The sequence below is a fragment of the Gadus morhua genome, chromosome 11 (genome assembly GCF_902167405.1).
Source record: "Gadus morhua chromosome 11, gadMor3.0, whole genome shotgun sequence".
In the NCBI taxonomy this organism is placed as follows: Eukaryota; Metazoa; Chordata; class Actinopteri; order Gadiformes; family Gadidae; genus Gadus; species Gadus morhua.
In genome coordinates this window covers 19,783,315-19,800,685 of record NC_044058.1, presented here as the reverse complement: position 1 = coordinate 19,800,685, position 17,371 = coordinate 19,783,315, and the positions used below count along the sequence as shown (strand labels likewise).

Below are 17,371 nucleotides of genomic sequence, written 5' to 3'. Positions count from 1 at the left end.
ATAATACCTGGTTGGTACCTGTTGCCACGAGACACCCACAGGCCACCAGTGAGAAGGTGGATGAGGATTCAGCTTATTTAGCTCCTTATTTACAGTGGAGTCAACGGACTCTGCTGCCAAGTGAATACACAGTCAGTCTCTTCGCTAATCTGGAGGTTGACCCTTGACCCTCTCACTCTAGATTGCATGTTTCAGATGTATCTTTCTATCACCTTTAAACTAAAATGTGTCATGATATCACCAATATTTCTATATATATATATTATTATTGTTTTTATTCATAATTCTATTGCAACATTTATGCAATTGTATGTGCCAATCAGATTACTTCTACGGATACACTATTTTGCATGAACATACATATAAACACATATATGTAATTTTTATCTGAAACATTTTTTTAAATGTAAAAGAAAAAACTCTTAGATATATCAACTGATTCTTGTCCATTATTTTCTTCCTTATCAGTCTTTCTTTTGGACTAACAGTAGGCCTATAGATCAAACAATTCCCAATATACATTTTAAAACAGCTTTTTTTGTGAATTAGTGTGCATGAAGCATTTAAAATATCAAAATCCATGCGTGCTCTTCAAATGCATCAATATCAAATGCCGGGCCTGTAGCCTGGTTACCATTCCTTCACTTCGCCACACGAGGTGATTTATCACGCTCGTTGGCTGATGATTCACGACTGGGCCAGTTACCACCACACTATCAGCACTCATCTATAGACTACCAATAAAACGGCTCAAGATCGCATTTTAATCGCGATAACTCAGGGGCCACCGTTAACTGATCATCAATTAGGGCCCCTTTAATTAGATACATTGGCCACTGAGATTCGCATCCGGACTCTGAAATGTAGGCCATCGTTTGTCTGTTTCACATGTGGAATACCAAATGCCCTCCTCTCCCATCTGCAGACTGCTTCTCCAGTCTGCATGGGTCGGTCGGAGTGATAAGCCTCTCTTTCAATCTTTAAACGCTAAACAAGCTTGGAACTGCGGCCGTCGCCCTCATCTCCCGTCTAAAAGCATATACTAGTGCGCCTGAATATTTAATGTGCGCCCGATAAATACCGGGAGATGCAGTATAGATAATGAAAACGTATTCAAGGAATGCCTTACGCAATAACGTTTGACCCTAGGCCTACTATATAGGTCTATGCAACTTTAGTCTCTCTCTCTCTCTCTTTCTCTCTCTCTCTCTCTCTTTCACACACACACACACACACACACACACACACACACACACACACACACACACACACACACACACACACACACACACACACACACACACACACACACACCCACTCTCTCTCTATCTATCACTCTCTCTTAAATAATAGTTAAGAAATACCAAACACCTAAAGTATGGCAACTATGTGTGACGTATAGTGCGCCGCTTGCTGCTTGCATGCATTCACATGCGTTCTCCTTTTCTCACTGTTTTTTTTTTCCCGCCCGTTCACAGATCAACTCAACACCTTGTCAATTGCAGGGGCCACTTTTGTGTGAGTGTAGAGATAAAAAAAAAAAGACCTCCGATCATGTGGCAAACTGCAGCAGCACTGCGCGTGGCCCTGTGAAGGCCCCTAGCTTATACGATGTAAAGGTGGCAGTAGAACTAAGGCTACTGCAAATTAAAAGTGCAGGCTGATCTCTCTGACCCTCAGCCCATAATATTAACGGAGCCATTTGCTGGGCGGTTCAGCCGCTAATTAAATTTGTCAAAATGAGTGAGAGAATAGACATTTACATATAGCACCCTTTGCCTCTTAACCCCTGCCTCTATCGAGAAAGGAATTAAACTTTATGTCCGCAAAATTGAAAAGAAAAGTTAGTTAATCGAAGGACAAGCCCTGCGTCTTTACGCGTCTTTATTACCTCTTTCATCTGTAAATGAAAGCGGCAATTATGCGTGCGGGGATGGAGGTGTGCGTATCATATTATGTTGGCCGGTCCCTAGATAGTCATCAATCACTCTCAATCGACCTGTCACTGGCGGCGCATTCGGGTCTCCGCAGCAGGCAGTGTTCCAGCTGGGGGAAGAGAGGAGAGAGAGAGAGGAGAGAAGGAGAGGGAAGGAGTACATCATCATTAATTTGAGGAGTGACCCTGGGGCTATCCACATGTCTCATCCCAGGATTCTCCAAGCAATTCAGCGCACACACACACACACACACACACACACACACACACACACACACACACACACACACACACACACACACACACAGACATAGGCGTGTGCGCACACATACACACACACACACTTTCTCGCAAATACACACATCCACACACACACACACACACACACACACACACACACACACACACACACACACACACACACACACACCGTGCCGGGCTGCGGCGAACAAGGCTGAACACAACAAGCCGCTGCTGCTGTACAGTAATGGGAGAGAGTTTCTGGTGTTTGGCCTGAAACACCAAACACTATCTCACGACCAAAACACTGCCTCCAGAGCTGTAGTGTACGTGTGTTTGTTAAAGAGAGGCGGATAGATGGATGGATGGACAGGTAGATGGACGGCTTTAAGTGGACGGATGGACATAGAGAGGGTTAGATAGATAGATAGTTTGATAGATAGATAGATAGATAGATAGATAGATAGATAGATAGATGGATAGATAGATAGATAGATGGATGGATGGATGGATGGATGGATGGATGGATGGATGGATGGATGGATGGATGGATGGATGGATGGATGGATGGATGGATGGATGGATGGATGGATGGATGGATGGATGGATGGATGGATGGATGGATGGATGGATGGATGGATGGATGGATGGATGGATGGATGGATGGATTGATTGATTGATATATCGATAGAGCAGCTATGAATTGTGATGGAATATATGGTAATGAAAAAAGATACATCTTGATCACATCATTAGACTAATAGGATAATTAATAGTCCAATGAGAGTCAATTTAATCTTGCTTAATTTATCTTCCTTTTATTGTGCTTGTTTTACCTAATTAATACACAATCAATTAGTTAAAGTGCAATTAATGCCATGGCTAGACATCCAGGAATATTAATTCGAATGTGTTCAACTTGATAAAGGTGTTGCAAATTCAAAACATTGATTCGTCTGATTGATTTGGGACTTTAAGAACGATGGTTATAAACCATCATTACATTAACCCTCCCCCTCCATCTCCATCCCAGTGTTTTTTTTTTTTCTCCTCACCACCCCTCTGGAAATAAAATGCATTCAAAACTTACAGTCTGGTCATTTTAGAGTAGGAAACTTCTGACGTCAGAGTCCCCGCCGTTTAAAACAACCCTGCCTCTGCCACTGACGTCTTCCACCACTACTTTTTTATAACGCCAAAAATATGTATCACTGAGAACAAAAGTTATGATTCCAGACGAATCGCTCATTGCACGCTTTGGTCCTTTTTTTCCTTCCGTGATCATTGTTCTTGCGCAATAATTATTATTCTCAAAGTGAGGGGATACACAAGTCGAAGCGAGGTTCGAGTGTGTGTTCTGCCAAGGAGCCTTTTGATCGCAGTGGGGCATTTCAACCCGGGGAACATGCCGCAGTGGTCTGCCTAAGCTGTCCCAGACCTTGAGCTTCCCCACCAAGGCAACCAGTCCGAGAGCGCAGCTTACCTCTGCGAGCGGAGACCTCCAGTCTCGCTTCACCTCTGGATATTGGGACCTCTCTACCATGTCCTATCCACAATTTGGATATTCCTATTCTTCCACACCTCAAGTGAGTACACGCACTACCTGCTTGCGCTTTGTTTGTTTTATTATACCCTCGTGAAATATTGTGCTTTTTAATTTTTCTTCGAGGAATTGACGTTCCCTTGCTGGCTGAAGCCTATTGATTTGGGAACGTATTCCGGGTTTTGTGTGTGGACAGCTATTTTAGTATAGGCTTGTATCCGAAAGGTATTGCGTTAGGATGAATAGCTGCTGCTGGCGCCTCTGTTACCGATCAAAGGTAACACAGGTTACCATTACGCGAGAGCGCAGCTTCTCTGGAACTGATTGATAAAAAAGATAAATGCCTCTGAAACGTGTTAATCATATGTTTATCTTACTTGTGATCTATACACGCAAACTTGTTCTGTGGACACGTGTGGGTTTCTGTGCCATTCGCCTGATGGACAAATCCAACTGTTGTGTTTTTGGCTTCGTGCCATAATAATAATTTGAGGAATGCAATTTGCGCTGACAAGCATGGCTATACAATTATTCTGAATTATTCTAAATATCTTACATGAGGGGAAAAAAAATTATACGAAGTAGCCTACTTGATCTTCAATATGTAAACAACAGGACGGGACCCTATTTCATATGATTTGCATGCTTTGTATTTTCTAACCAAACGGCGGATCAGAGTTGCATCTAAAAAAACTCCATTCTTTCCTCTCCATTTGGGTTTTCCCCCGCGCAGTTCCTGATGACAACCAACTCTCTGTCCACTTGCTGCGAATCCACCGGCAGATCCCTCGCGGACACCGGCGTGGCAGCGTCCGCGCAGACACCGGTCTACTGTCCCGTGTACGAGAGCCGCCTGTTGGCCACCGCCCGACACGAGCTCAGCTCGGCCGCCGCGCTGGGGGTATACGGGACCCCCTACACCAGCGGCCAGGGCTACGGAAACTATGTGACTTACGGGACGGACGCCTCAGCTTTCTACTCGCTGGTAAGCCGCTGTGATGTCTCTTTCTCCTCGGGCGTCTTATCGGGAGGTTGACGTTGATGAATGAGGGGCCGCAAAGTATGACAGCCATTAGGATCTCCTTACGCGCATCCTGGGATGTTGGTTTAATTTTAACGGGACGTTTATCATAATTGTATTCTCTATTGATTTTATGTATTTGTATTTAATCTTGGCAGTGTTTGATTTTACTTTTTTGGAACAGTTAAATTTTAAGGCCTATCTTTAATTTTTTGACATTTCTGCGCATTTTATGATCACTTACAAAACAACTTTGTCTTTGCCATAATCGTAAGGCTATAAATGCTTATATTTATATATTTTAGTTATCTATTTAGGCATGTGGTATTGATCTATAGAATCATCCCCATGCAAAAAGTTTATCCTATAACCAAATAATAATTCATAACACAGCACTCTGGCCCCTTTAAAAAGGCCTGTGTCAGTTTGACAGCAAACACAAACAAAACGAAAACACACACAATAAAGAAACTCAGTATAACTATGTGCATATTCAGGCTGTGATCCTAAACCCATCTCTTCCCCTGGGTCGTCTGCAGGGTGCCTTCGACACGAAGGACGCCACCGGCTCAGCCCACGCAGGCATTACCCAGGCAGCCACCTATTACCCTTACGACCCCACCCTGGGACAGTACCAGTACGACAGGTGCGTCTTCTGCATGTTATGTCATCCACTCAGGGAACCTTGGTCCCCTCATCACTGTGGGTTTCATGTGATGTTGTGACACATATTACAAAACAAAAGAGTACTTGGGGGGGGGGGGGGGGGGAAGTTTTACGACCAAATTAAGCGTTGAAAAGTGAAATGATGAATAAAGTCTTCTGGGTGGGTTGTAACTGAGGGGTCAAAGTTTGGGGGACAAGAGTTTCCCGCCTTTTCCATGGGACAAAAAGTTCATCACTTGGTACAAAGGCAAGCTGGACAATTATATATTAAAAAACATATAACAATACATCGTTATATATATCAGACATACTGCTTGCAAAAGTTAAGACACTGGGCCGGGCTTGATGGAGCTTAGTGGACGGAAGCCGGGAGGGGGGGGGGAGGAGGTATCATGAGGTTAAAACACTCACGCCCCCTTCAGCTAAACAAACAGGTCAGCCTGAAGCTTCACTTTTCCAGCCTCCCCCCCGGTCCTACCATGAGGGCCCATCATTACAGTCAATGGAGCAATATCTCACACTCTATTTTACGTGTTGGGGCCCCATCAGGGCCGGGGCCGCTGAGAGGGGCGGCTCTCGTCCGAGCCGGGCTCTCTTTAAGTGTTTGACCCGCGTCAGGCTACAGCAGGCAATAAAGACGAGTCTTTTAAAAGCCTCCCCGGAGAGCCCTGAGTAAGAGAGTCGTAGCGCTGGGGCGCTGCAGAGGGAGAGGAAACCAACGCGGTGCATTTTAAATGTCGGCGCCGCAGCGTATGTGAACCCCCGTTGTAGGAGGCAGTGGAGGGACGGACGGATGGATGGACAGACGGGGAGACAGGTCCGTCCCTGTGCTCTGGACGGGTCGCTGGCGTCGATGCACCTTGTTATTGTACAGGGTGTGTTAAGGGGATGGTTGGCTAACGATTGGTCATGATTTGTTTCGATGGGGGTCAAAGTGTTGAATGACTTTGCTTTGGGATCAAGTACGAAAAAAGACACACACATACACACACACAGCGACACACACCGACACACACACACACAATGGCAATGTTCAAATCCGCTCCACAACATTAGCTCAGGTTTGATTGCCGCAGTACACGTCTTTTGCAATTCCAAAAGTTTCCCTCATCATGTTCACGTTTATAAATGGTTTATTATTCGCCTGAAGGGGGGCTTCTTTTCGACGTCCATCACCCTCGAAGCATTCCAGGCCGACAGAGCGACCCTCATGTGTCTCCCCATGGCCTGCATACCCATGCTCGTGTCCTCTTCCTCCTCCTCCTCCTCCTCCTCCCCAGGTATGGCTCCATGGACGGCAGCACCCGGCGCAAGAACGCCACCAGGGAGACCACCAGCACCCTGAAGGCCTGGCTGCAGGAGCACCGCAAGAACCCCTACCCCACCAAGGGCGAGAAGATCATGCTCGCCATCATCACCAAGATGACCCTGACGCAGGTGTCCACCTGGTTCGCCAACGCCCGCCGGAGACTCAAGAAGGAGAACAAGATGACGTGGCCGCCGCGGAACAAGGGCTCCGACGACAAGCGCTACGACGACGAGGATGAGGAGGAGGAGGAGGGCTCCCAGGAGGGGCAGCCCAAGAGCGAGAACAACGAGGACGGTGGGTTTAGGCAGAGCGAGTTGTTTTGTGGTTTGTTTGTTGTTGCTGTGTTTTTTTTTCCTGTCTCTCTCTTCACCCCCACCTCTCTCTCTCCTCTCTCTCTCTCTCTCTCTCTCTCTCTCTCTCTCTCTCTCTCTCTCTCTCTTGCTCTCCAAAGGCTCTGCTTTCTGCAAAATGGGATTTTTTCCATTAATATTTCACAGGGGCTTGATGATGACAGAAAGCAGACACACAAACCTTGAGCTTTAAGTCAAAGTGACACCCCACCATATGGGATGGAGAAGCCTGTGATCAGCGCTTTCTATCAGGGCTTCACTACTCGGCCTCTGATCATTGGTTGCAACAGGGCCCCTTTTGTTCTTTGGTTAAAACGATTTTCTGTTGATTTGGGTCGTTTTGAGGCCAAAATAATGTTGGTCATGCAAAAAATATTGAGCAGGGTTTTTTCACCCTCCAAAGAAAGGACCTTATGTCATGAATGATATATATGTGAAAAGATAACTCTTAATATGTTAGATGCACATCAAAATGACGATTGGAAATTATGAAAAGGCCTGTTTTTCAATTCAGTCAAGCCAGTATTATTAACTAGGTTGTAGGCTATATTTAATTCGATGTAAACGCTTTAGAAGATTTCATTCGAATACAAAAAAATATTTTATTTATTTATTTATTTATTTATTTATTTATTTATTTATTTATTTAACAATTTTCCTCAGAAAGCCGAAGCCGAGGCGACAAGGATCTCCAGCTGAGCGACCTGGAAGACTACGACACCATCGAGTCGGAGAGCTCCGAGTGTGAGCTAAAACACCAGTACCACATGAACACACACATGACCACCACCGACTGCCCCAGCGACCACATCAAAGACACTTCGCTGAAGCTCTCCATCCCGGTGTCCCTCGGAGGGGAGCAGGTCCTTGGCAAAAGTTGTCTCAAAACCAGCCCAGACAGTTTTGACCCGCACAACAGACAGCAGGCCAAAATGTGCTACCAACAACAACAACAGCAACAACAACAGCAGCAGCAACAACAACAACAACAACAACAACAACAACAACAGGGTCACCAAATAATAGACGGAAAACCCCGGATCTGGTCCTTGGCGCAGACCGCAACGTCGTTGAACCAGGCCGAGTACTCGTCGTGCATGCTGCGGTTCCAGCCGTCCTCCCTCAGCCCGTCCCCCGACGCAACCTCGCCGGTCAGCGGCCTGGAGGACCGGCAGGACTCGCCGGTGACCACTCTGAGAAACTGGGTAGACGGGGTCTTCCACGACCCTTTGTTTAGGCACAGCTCGTTGAACCAGGCCTTGAGTAACACCACCGTCTCTTGGACGACCCCCAAAGGCGCTCTCCTGGAAACGGGCGGTGGGGAACGCGCGGTGGAGAACAGCGGTGCCGTCAAAGGACACTCGGCTCTGCAGCACCTCGACTCCCATAAAGACAGTGGCTTGGGCTTCCCAAAGACTGTAAATAAGCTTTTCTGTTCGTAACAGCCCAAAAAATAAAAAAGACAACAACCCCCACCGAATTTTATTTAATTAAATATAATAATTATTTTATGATGTTATGTTGTGCCCAACGCGAGACTTTTACGCCTGCTGGACATCGGGTGGGTGGGTGGGACGGGTGGGTGGGTGGGACGGGGGGATTTCAGTTGGGACTGTTTCCAAACCTTTCTTGTTTCCATGTTGCTCCTTCAGGTTTTTTAATGCACTTAAATATTTATGTCGCCTACGGTTCTGTTGGCGTTTCACGAGAAAGAAAGAAACCAATCCGTTTATTTCAAAGCACGAAAAAACTAAATGTCTAAATAAGGTCTGAACGTTTTTTTTTTTTACATCTGGAGAATAGATTGAACTTGGAGCGTTATGTTTCGTTTATTTAATATCCGCATGCCAATGGTATTAGTCTATTATTTTAGGACTCACGTGATGAGTTATAACTGTTGGAAAAAAAGTCTCACAAATGCACAGCTCTGTTCCAAAGTGGACGGGAGCGTTTCAAGTTTGTTCACTGAAAATAAAAAGGTCGCTTTATAAAGAGTGCTTCTACTTTAGCCAATACTGTCACATGGTATACTGGTGCTGTCCATGGTTCTGATAGGTCCAGCTTAAGGACGATTTCTGCGGCCTTTCTGAGAAAAAGCAAGCTTAAAGAAGAAAAGAAAAAAAAGAAAGCATTTAACCTCTCTTGGCCAATTGGTTTGGTTTGGTGGATTGCTTTAATTGAGTCATTGCTCTAGCCTATATTTAAATTTAGAAAATGTCCACAAATATTTATAGTAGTAATAGAATATGATATAGGCTATATCTATATATCTCTCTCTCTCTATATATATATATATATATATATATATATATATATATATATATATATATATTGTGACATTGCTTAGTATCCGTTTAGCCATTTCTTACACATACACACTTCGTGCATCCATCCTCTGACAGCAGTAAAATGCGCACAGTCAAGCCTCGAGACGGAACAGCATCAGTATCTAAGATCTGCCTCATTAATGCCTTCTAAACAGCCTGTAATTGGGATGTTCGATGGCATATTTCTTGTCAGACTATTGATCCCCCCCCCCCCCCCCCCCCCCCCCCCCCTGACACACACACACATACACACACACGCACTTATCCTCCCTCCTCTGATAACATTATCGAAACATCTCAACCTCGTCCATGACGCGGCTGTCAGAGAGGGCAGAAGTTATTCGCCCCATACGTTCGTTAATAATAGGTTCAGGGCCCGGGACTCTCGTAAACAATTTGATGTGAAGAGTGTTCATGATGACACTCACTAACCCCCCTCAATTTCCAAAGGGATCTCCCTGACCCATAGCACAGTCCCAGACCACCATTAGTATTATATCTTCGGCCCCGGAACGTCAAAGGGCTTTAGTAGGCCATGCGGAGCCACGCACGTCGTATGGAAGTGAAAAGGGCAAAGGAACTCGAATTAGTTGTTGTAGATAAAAGGGCAAAAGGAAAGGAGTCAAGGGTACTTGACAGTAATGGCGAAAGTGGGGCTCTCGGGGGACCCTCTGTCCGTCCTGCGAGAGAGAGAGCGCGAGAGAGAGAGAGAGAGAGAGAGAGAGAGAGAGAGAGAGAGAGAGAGAGAGAGAGAGAGAGAGAGAGAGAGAGAGAGAGAGAGAGAGAGAGAGAGAGAGAGAGAGAGAGAGAGAGGGGAGGGAGGGAAGGGGCCCTCCGTGATGAATTTTAATGGGAAAAGCAAAACCGATTGAGATCTCCCCCTTAGGAGAAAGTGCCGTGGCAGGACAAAGGGGATTTTCTCTATATCCGTCTCAGGATGTATGTTTTTAGTTGCTTTCTCCGGTAAGACGCCTGGAGCATTTCAACAGAAAAGTTGCACGGCGGTGAAATAAATATTGTGCAGTGCCGGGGCTATCAAAGGCCTGTGTGCTGCTTCACATGGAAATTAATAAATGGGCACCGTTATTTTCTAAGACACAAATCAAGTATACTTCGATTGATATAAAACGTGGCCTTCTGTGGACAAGACGAATGAGCCGAGATATTTATCTAATTTAGTGTAGGCCTAAAGAGAACCGCATCCAAAACGCGGAGAAAGTGAGGGAAGGAACTGAAGGAAGAAAAGAGCAAGATGGAGAGAAAGAGAGAAAGAGAGAGAGAGAGAGAGAGAGAGAGAGAGAGAGAGAGAGAGAGAGAGAGAGAGAGAGAGAGAGAGAGAGAGAGAGAGAGAGAGGGGGGGGGGGGGGGTATATGGGATGGCGGGAGGGAGGGGGACGCTTAATCATCCAGCCGTGGCAAATTCGTGCTCGCAGTGGGACCGGGACGGTAAATTAACAGGGGCTTTTTACATAGAGACCAAATAAAACCGTAATCAGCGACGCGTTACTTTTCATTAAGCGGGCTTGACAGCAGCATATTCAGCCCTCCGACAAGGCAGTGGGGCCCGGGTGAAATATACTACTACTACCCTCCAACCGAGACTCATAAGATAATTCCTTAAGCTCCATTAACAACTCTTAGCCGCAGGAAATGGGCTCCCCCTGAAAACATCTCCAAATCTAAAAGCTTTATCGACCTGGCGAAGCTCAGTTGATGGCGTGGACCTCCGTGTGTTTTTTCTTCCACCTCTTGCCAGACCCCCCCCCCCCCCCCCCCCCCCCCCGCTTGCTTTCTCCCCCACCGCGGTCTCCCTTTCGTTTTTTCAACTTAAGGGACAGAAACGTCCAACTGAGGTAATAGACTTTGACACAACAGATTAAATGGGAAATGAGAAACGGGAGAAGAAAGGGCACTCTTAAACGCCTCTTAAACGTTCCCAATTAGAGGTTTAAAACTTGAATAAGATTTTGGGCCGGTGGCGGATGCTTGAGTGATGGAACGTTTAACCAAATACCTTTTTACGCGTGGAAATAAAGCCGCGCGTAAAACAGCGCGTAATTGAGCGCAATATTTCGTGGTGACGTCGTTGAAATATAGAGGGGATAATCAAAAGCCCCTCTGTAACTTTTATAAGTCATTGGCTTCCACTCCACAAAGGTTGACTTGACGACGTCGAGCCGTTACAATCACCGGCGTTACAAGAGTCCCCACAGAGCGCGGGTCCGGTTAATGCCACTGTGACCCTGAGCCATAAATATATTCGCACATGATTACACACCAATGCGCTAACGCAAGCACATGCATTCACACACACACAAACACACACATACACCCACGCGCACACACACACACACACATACACACACACACGCGCGCACACACACACACACACACACACACACACACACACACACACACACACACACACACACACACACACACACACACACACACACACACACACACACACACACACACACACACACACACACACACACACACAAACAGAGCTCTCAGTTGGGGCGTTTAGTTCAAATTGCATTATGAGATAATCGAAAATATAAACCATTAAACAAAAGAAACAGCCTTAAGGTGTAATCATACTGTGCAGAAAAATTGTGCATTCTATCTAAATGTCATTTGGTTTGAATCCACAAAACACTATCATTAACAAATTATTGATTGACATGTGTGGAACGAAAGATGCAAAAAAATGTTACAGAGCGACCCGATTTGGCAAAGAGGAGCGTGAGGTAAGGAGAATAGAAGAGGGGCAGAAGAGAGGAGAGGAAAAGGAAAGAGAAGAAGAGAAAAGAGTAACACTAAATATTATTTCTAAAGTAGCCTAATATTATTCCACCACATCCATCCAAAATGTTTGTATGCCGTTTTACTCATGTTGGAAGTCTCATCCTTTGAAGTTACAAAAGCAAGGAACATTTTCAAACCAGCCTAATGGCTGTGCAGTTTGCATCAAAATCTTGACACACACACCCAACCTTGATAGGACGCAGAGTAGTTATAGTAACAACATTTCAATACATGTTAATGTGCCATTGCGCAGCAGTGCGCAATGGCACATTAACTTGTATTGACATGCAGACGATGTATACAGAAAAAATGTAAACATGGTTTGACCAGCAGCGCTCGTAAGGAGTTTAAACTCTCAACATCCAGATGCTCTGAAGGAAATAGCCATCAATCTCATTGACCTGTGTCAATGAGACACGAGCCAATCTCCACGCCTGATGAGGCCAATATTGTCCACACTTGCTCCCCGGTCGTGTCTCCCTCTGCATCCTCGCTATCGATCGGCTCTAAGAGTGCTCCGCCATCCAGTCATTATACTGAGCTGGACCAGTGGCACTTTGGATGGATATTCCATTCGGTCCATTCCCTCTCCCTCTCTATCCCTCTCGCCACCTTTCTCGTAGTCTCTCGTATTCTGTCCGTCTGTCTGTCTGTTTATCTGTCTGTTGCTCTCTCTGTATCTCGTTCGCTCTCCTTTGTTTTTTACTAAAAACATTTTGTTTTGTTCAAAACATAATTTGTCCATAATTTTATGATTTGTTTTGTAAGAATTCTGGGGTATAGATTTCAACTGAGTTTACTAATTTATCTTGTTTATTATGATCTATATTATTATAACTTAAACTACTTAACTATTTACTCTACTTTATTTTGAGTATTTCTTTGGTGTTTTATACAGTGTTTTCTGTACTTAAAACACTGTATTTTTCTATATATTTAATTGGATTAATCTATTTCTGCCTAAGAATTGCTCTGCTTATTGCATAGTCCAATTACTTCTTTCTGCTCATCAAAGACATCAATATGGCACTGTTTGTTAAACTACTCCATGTGTATTGACTCAGAGTGTTTGTGTGTGTGTGTGTGTGTGTGTGTGTATGTGTGTGTGTGTGTGTGTGTGTGTGTGTGTGTGTGTGTGTGTGTGTGTGTGTGTGTGTGTGTGTGTGTGTGTGTGTGTGTGCATGCCGACCTCCCTGCCGGAGTGTTTATTTGCGTGCGCATACTTATATGTATTTATTCCTGTGTGTGCAGAGCCCTGTCACCGGCGCCTTGTGTTGGGGACGAGGTCGTTCTGGCCCCAGTGCCCTGGCCCTATCAGCACCTGGAAGCCACCACTACTGCAGCCGCTCCACAGGTCAAGAGTCGGTAACCCCAGGTCACTGATCACACGTTTCAGTAACCACAAACACACACACACGTGCACGCACACGCACACACACTCACACACACACAAACATACACACAAATGCACACTCACGCAGGCACACACACACATGCACGCACGCACACACAGACACAGGCACATACACAGGCACATACACTGGACAAACACACACACACACAAACAAAAAACACACACACGCACACACTTTGCTTCTCTGAAAATCCCCTCCCACTGGATGATGCACTCACCAGGCACAGACTTCGAACGATATCCTAACTATAATACATTAATTCTCACATGCATACTTAATTGACACTCATGATCACATGAAGTAGTTTTAGATGCCTTTGTCTTTGTGCAAAACCACGGAACAAAACAATAGTTACAGACCTTGTTCTTACCCTCTGCTCAGTTTGTGTGCATTCCAACCGTAATGACCGTCAAAAGACCCTGGGCGCTTATCTCACACCCTCTTACAGTCCAAAGAGGGGGAGGTCAAGAGGGCCTCATGAGAGGTCATGCATGTGCACTTTAACCCTGTCAAATTAGACTCAGACGGGACACCCAGCAGATAGGATGATAGGAGTGCTTCCTCCTTCTTAGGCTATCTGTGAGAACCTTAAAAGAGACTTCCAATGGCATGGTATGGATCTTGACTTATAATTTGAAGTCGATATCCGCATGGGAGGCATTTTTTTAAACTCATGTTACATTAATTTCTGTATGATACTTAAACAAATAAAATATTAAAGACTTAAGATGTTAGTAATGTTTTGTCATATCCCTTCTAGTCTTAAGGTTAGCGGTTGCGTCATTGCAAGAAAAGCAACAAAAAAACTAGGGCTGTCAAGCGATTAAAATATTTAATTAATCACATTAATGCTATAGCTAACTCACGCTTAATCGCGATTAATCGCAAATCTTTTTTCTACGCTAAATATCCCTTGATTTCTTTGTCCCATTAATTGTTCTCATTTTAATGCTCTTATCAACATGGAGAAGTGCATCGGCTTGCCTTGTGCAAGCCGATGCACAAGGCAATTGTGAAAAGGCAATTGTGAAAAATTGTAATTGTGAAAAATAGTTCCGAAGGTATCTCTGCCATTTTTACCTAATGGAAATACCAAAAAGTATGCTATCCTCCGGAATGGCCTGCAACTATATAAACACACCTCAAATCAGAAAAAAAATGAAAGAAAAGGACAAAAGGGCGAAGGAAAAAGATAATGCTGGATTTTGTTTTTCCTGACCAAAAACATTTGCTCCACTCTTGTATGAATAATTGCTAAAGGTCAAAGGAGGTTGTATTTTCGCAATACATGTGTGTTTATCATTCAGGAGGGATCAATAGAATATTGTTGCTTTTAAAGAACAAAAGCCGGAGGAGATTTAACTCTGACCTTTGCTTCCATTTTCCGTTGTGTTCAGGAGGTCTAACAAAACATACAAATGAGGCCCTCAGGTTTTACCGGGGATCATTTTAGTTTTGTTGTTGTTGTGGTTGTTTTTCCACAAGAGAGGAAAAGCATGCGTTGAAACATTGATATTTGTACAATGAGTTAAATGACCGAATATCCTTTGGGACTGAGTAAAGCTCTAAGGTGGAGAGGCAATTTGATAGGACTTTCTTTCTCTGTTGTCGGGGAAACACATTTGTGATAATCCTTGTTGTCATACTGTAATGCTGGATAAGCTCTTTTTAGCCATGTTTTGCCAAACAAACTATTGTGTACTGGACTTTTTGATTGAGAATTGATCATGAACTCTTTATTGCAGCAGAACAATTAATCGTCAACTAAAACCAAATTGAAGACACAAATGTTTTACGTTTAGTTGGTGTAATGTTTATAGCATTCTAATGTTGCAGATTGAGTACTATTGATTCTTCAGAATGGAAACTCTATGGCATGTTATTTCTCCCTATTTGGGTTTGTCATGTGAAGTGGTCACCAACAAACAATTCATTAAAACACATTTCTACAGATGTAGCTACACACTAGCTAACCGGAGAAAAAAAACAAGTATGATCCTTGAGAATGATCAGCATGGGTTATCTATATCAAAATATGTTTTATCTATCCATAAATGGATAGATAAACAGCACAAGACTTTTAAATGACCACCCCCACCCCCCACCCCCCCACAAAAAACAAGCACTTGACTCAATAGAACAGAGAATACACGCTTTTGAAATGCACATCGAGGGCCTGGGTGGGGAACACAGGGCCAGGGCGTCTGGGACCACTGCTTGCACTGAAGGGTTAAGGACAAGGTTGGAGGCAGGGACTCAGCATTGTGAGCAGACGTCTCATGTTGAACCTGTAGGGAGCCATCGACTTTTTACCACAGCCAGTGGAAAATCAAGGAGTTAGAGATGTGTATTATTTTCCGATAACAACACGACTAGTGTCTTATCACCCATGCTTAAGCTAACGCACACAATTTCTTACAACTCATTAATAATAATCAGCTTGCCAGCTTGAGCTAAAATAACCCTGTTGTGATCAAATAATACAAATGTTTTATTGTATATTTATGCACAGCTTTCAGTCCGTTTTCTAAAAGGAAAAGTTGCACGTTGTGTCTGTAGCATCAGTAAATAGCTTTGTATGTTAGTGAAATTCTGTAACTGGTCTCATTCAATAGTTTAAACTCTACGGTTTGACATCAATGTGTGCCCACATAAAGTATCCCCTACATCGAGTTTGTAGCTTTGAATTGAAAAGAAGAAAAGGGTTCAGAAAGAGAGACCCTAACTAGTCCCATAGAGAGCAGAGGAGGGAGAGAGAGGAAGAGCGAGAGAGAGAGAGAGAGAGAGAGAGAGAGAGAGAGAGAGAGAGAGAGAGAGAGAGACAGAGACAGAGACAGAGACAGAGACAGAGCTGGAGAGAGAGAGAGACAGAGAGAGATCAACAGAGAGAGAGAGAGTGAGACAAAGAGAGAGAGACAGAGACAGAGAGAGAGAGTGATAGAGAGAGAGTGAGACAGAGACTGAGACAGAGAGACAGAGAGGGAGAGAGAGGCGGGGCGTCTCGATGGGGCCCATGGCTCGCCGCTACAACATGTCGCGTGACGACTCAGTAACTCCAACAGGTCGACTCTTAGACGACCTGAAGCGCTTTGAGAGACAGCTCGGCCAACTGTGAGAGGACGTGCTCGGGTGCCCCGGACGCTCTCCGGGCCCGCCGCGCGTCTCAATCCAAACCGCCAGGTCTCCCTGCTGCTCGGTTGTCTCTTTACCCCTTATTCCCCCTCTCTCTCTCTCTCTCTCTCTCTCTCTCTCTCTCTCTCTCTCTCTCTCTCTCTCTCTCTCTCTCTCTCCCTCTCACTCTCATCTACCTTATTTTTTTAATCCATTCCTTTTTCTCCTCTTCTCAGGTGGAAATGGCCGTAGGGAGGGAGGGGGGAGAGAGGGGGGGTGAGGGAGGGAGGGAGTGAGGGGGGGGGGGGGGGGGGGGGGGGAGAATGGGGAATCATTTGCCCTCCAAAATTTTGATGAGTCAGCCAAGCATTGTGGTGTACTTTTTCTCTCCTCCTTCTTAAATGAGTTTTTCGTCTAAAGCTACAAGCTGCAGCTGTACTTTCTCGAGCCCCCACCCGCCCCTTGTATCCTCGGTGATCCAGATGGAGGGAAAAGGCAATTTTATAAGCTGTCAGCACTGCATCAGCGATAGCACCTCGGTGACTTTGCCCATGTTTACTGCATCCGCGATAACTTGGCTGGTTAGCTTAGTTTGATCAGTTGCTTCAGCAATGTGCATATCGTGTTTTTGTATAATTCTGG

General features: G+C 44.8%; 1 protein-coding gene across 1 annotated transcript; it reads left to right on the top strand.

Moving 5' to 3' along the window:
* The first annotated feature begins 3,294 nt into the window (after window positions 1-3,294).
* Window positions 3,295-8,519, top strand: irx4a (iroquois homeobox 4a). Its single transcript, XM_030369527.1, has 5 exons — window positions 3,295-3,762; window positions 4,453-4,704; window positions 5,280-5,386; window positions 6,687-7,009; window positions 7,729-8,519. Exons 1-5 carry the CDS (start codon window positions 3,718-3,720, stop codon window positions 8,505-8,507), a joined length of 1,506 nt encoding a protein of 501 aa, XP_030225387.1. The 5' UTR covers window positions 3,295-3,717; the 3' UTR covers window positions 8,508-8,519.
* Window positions 8,520-17,371: the final 8,852 nt, after the last annotated feature.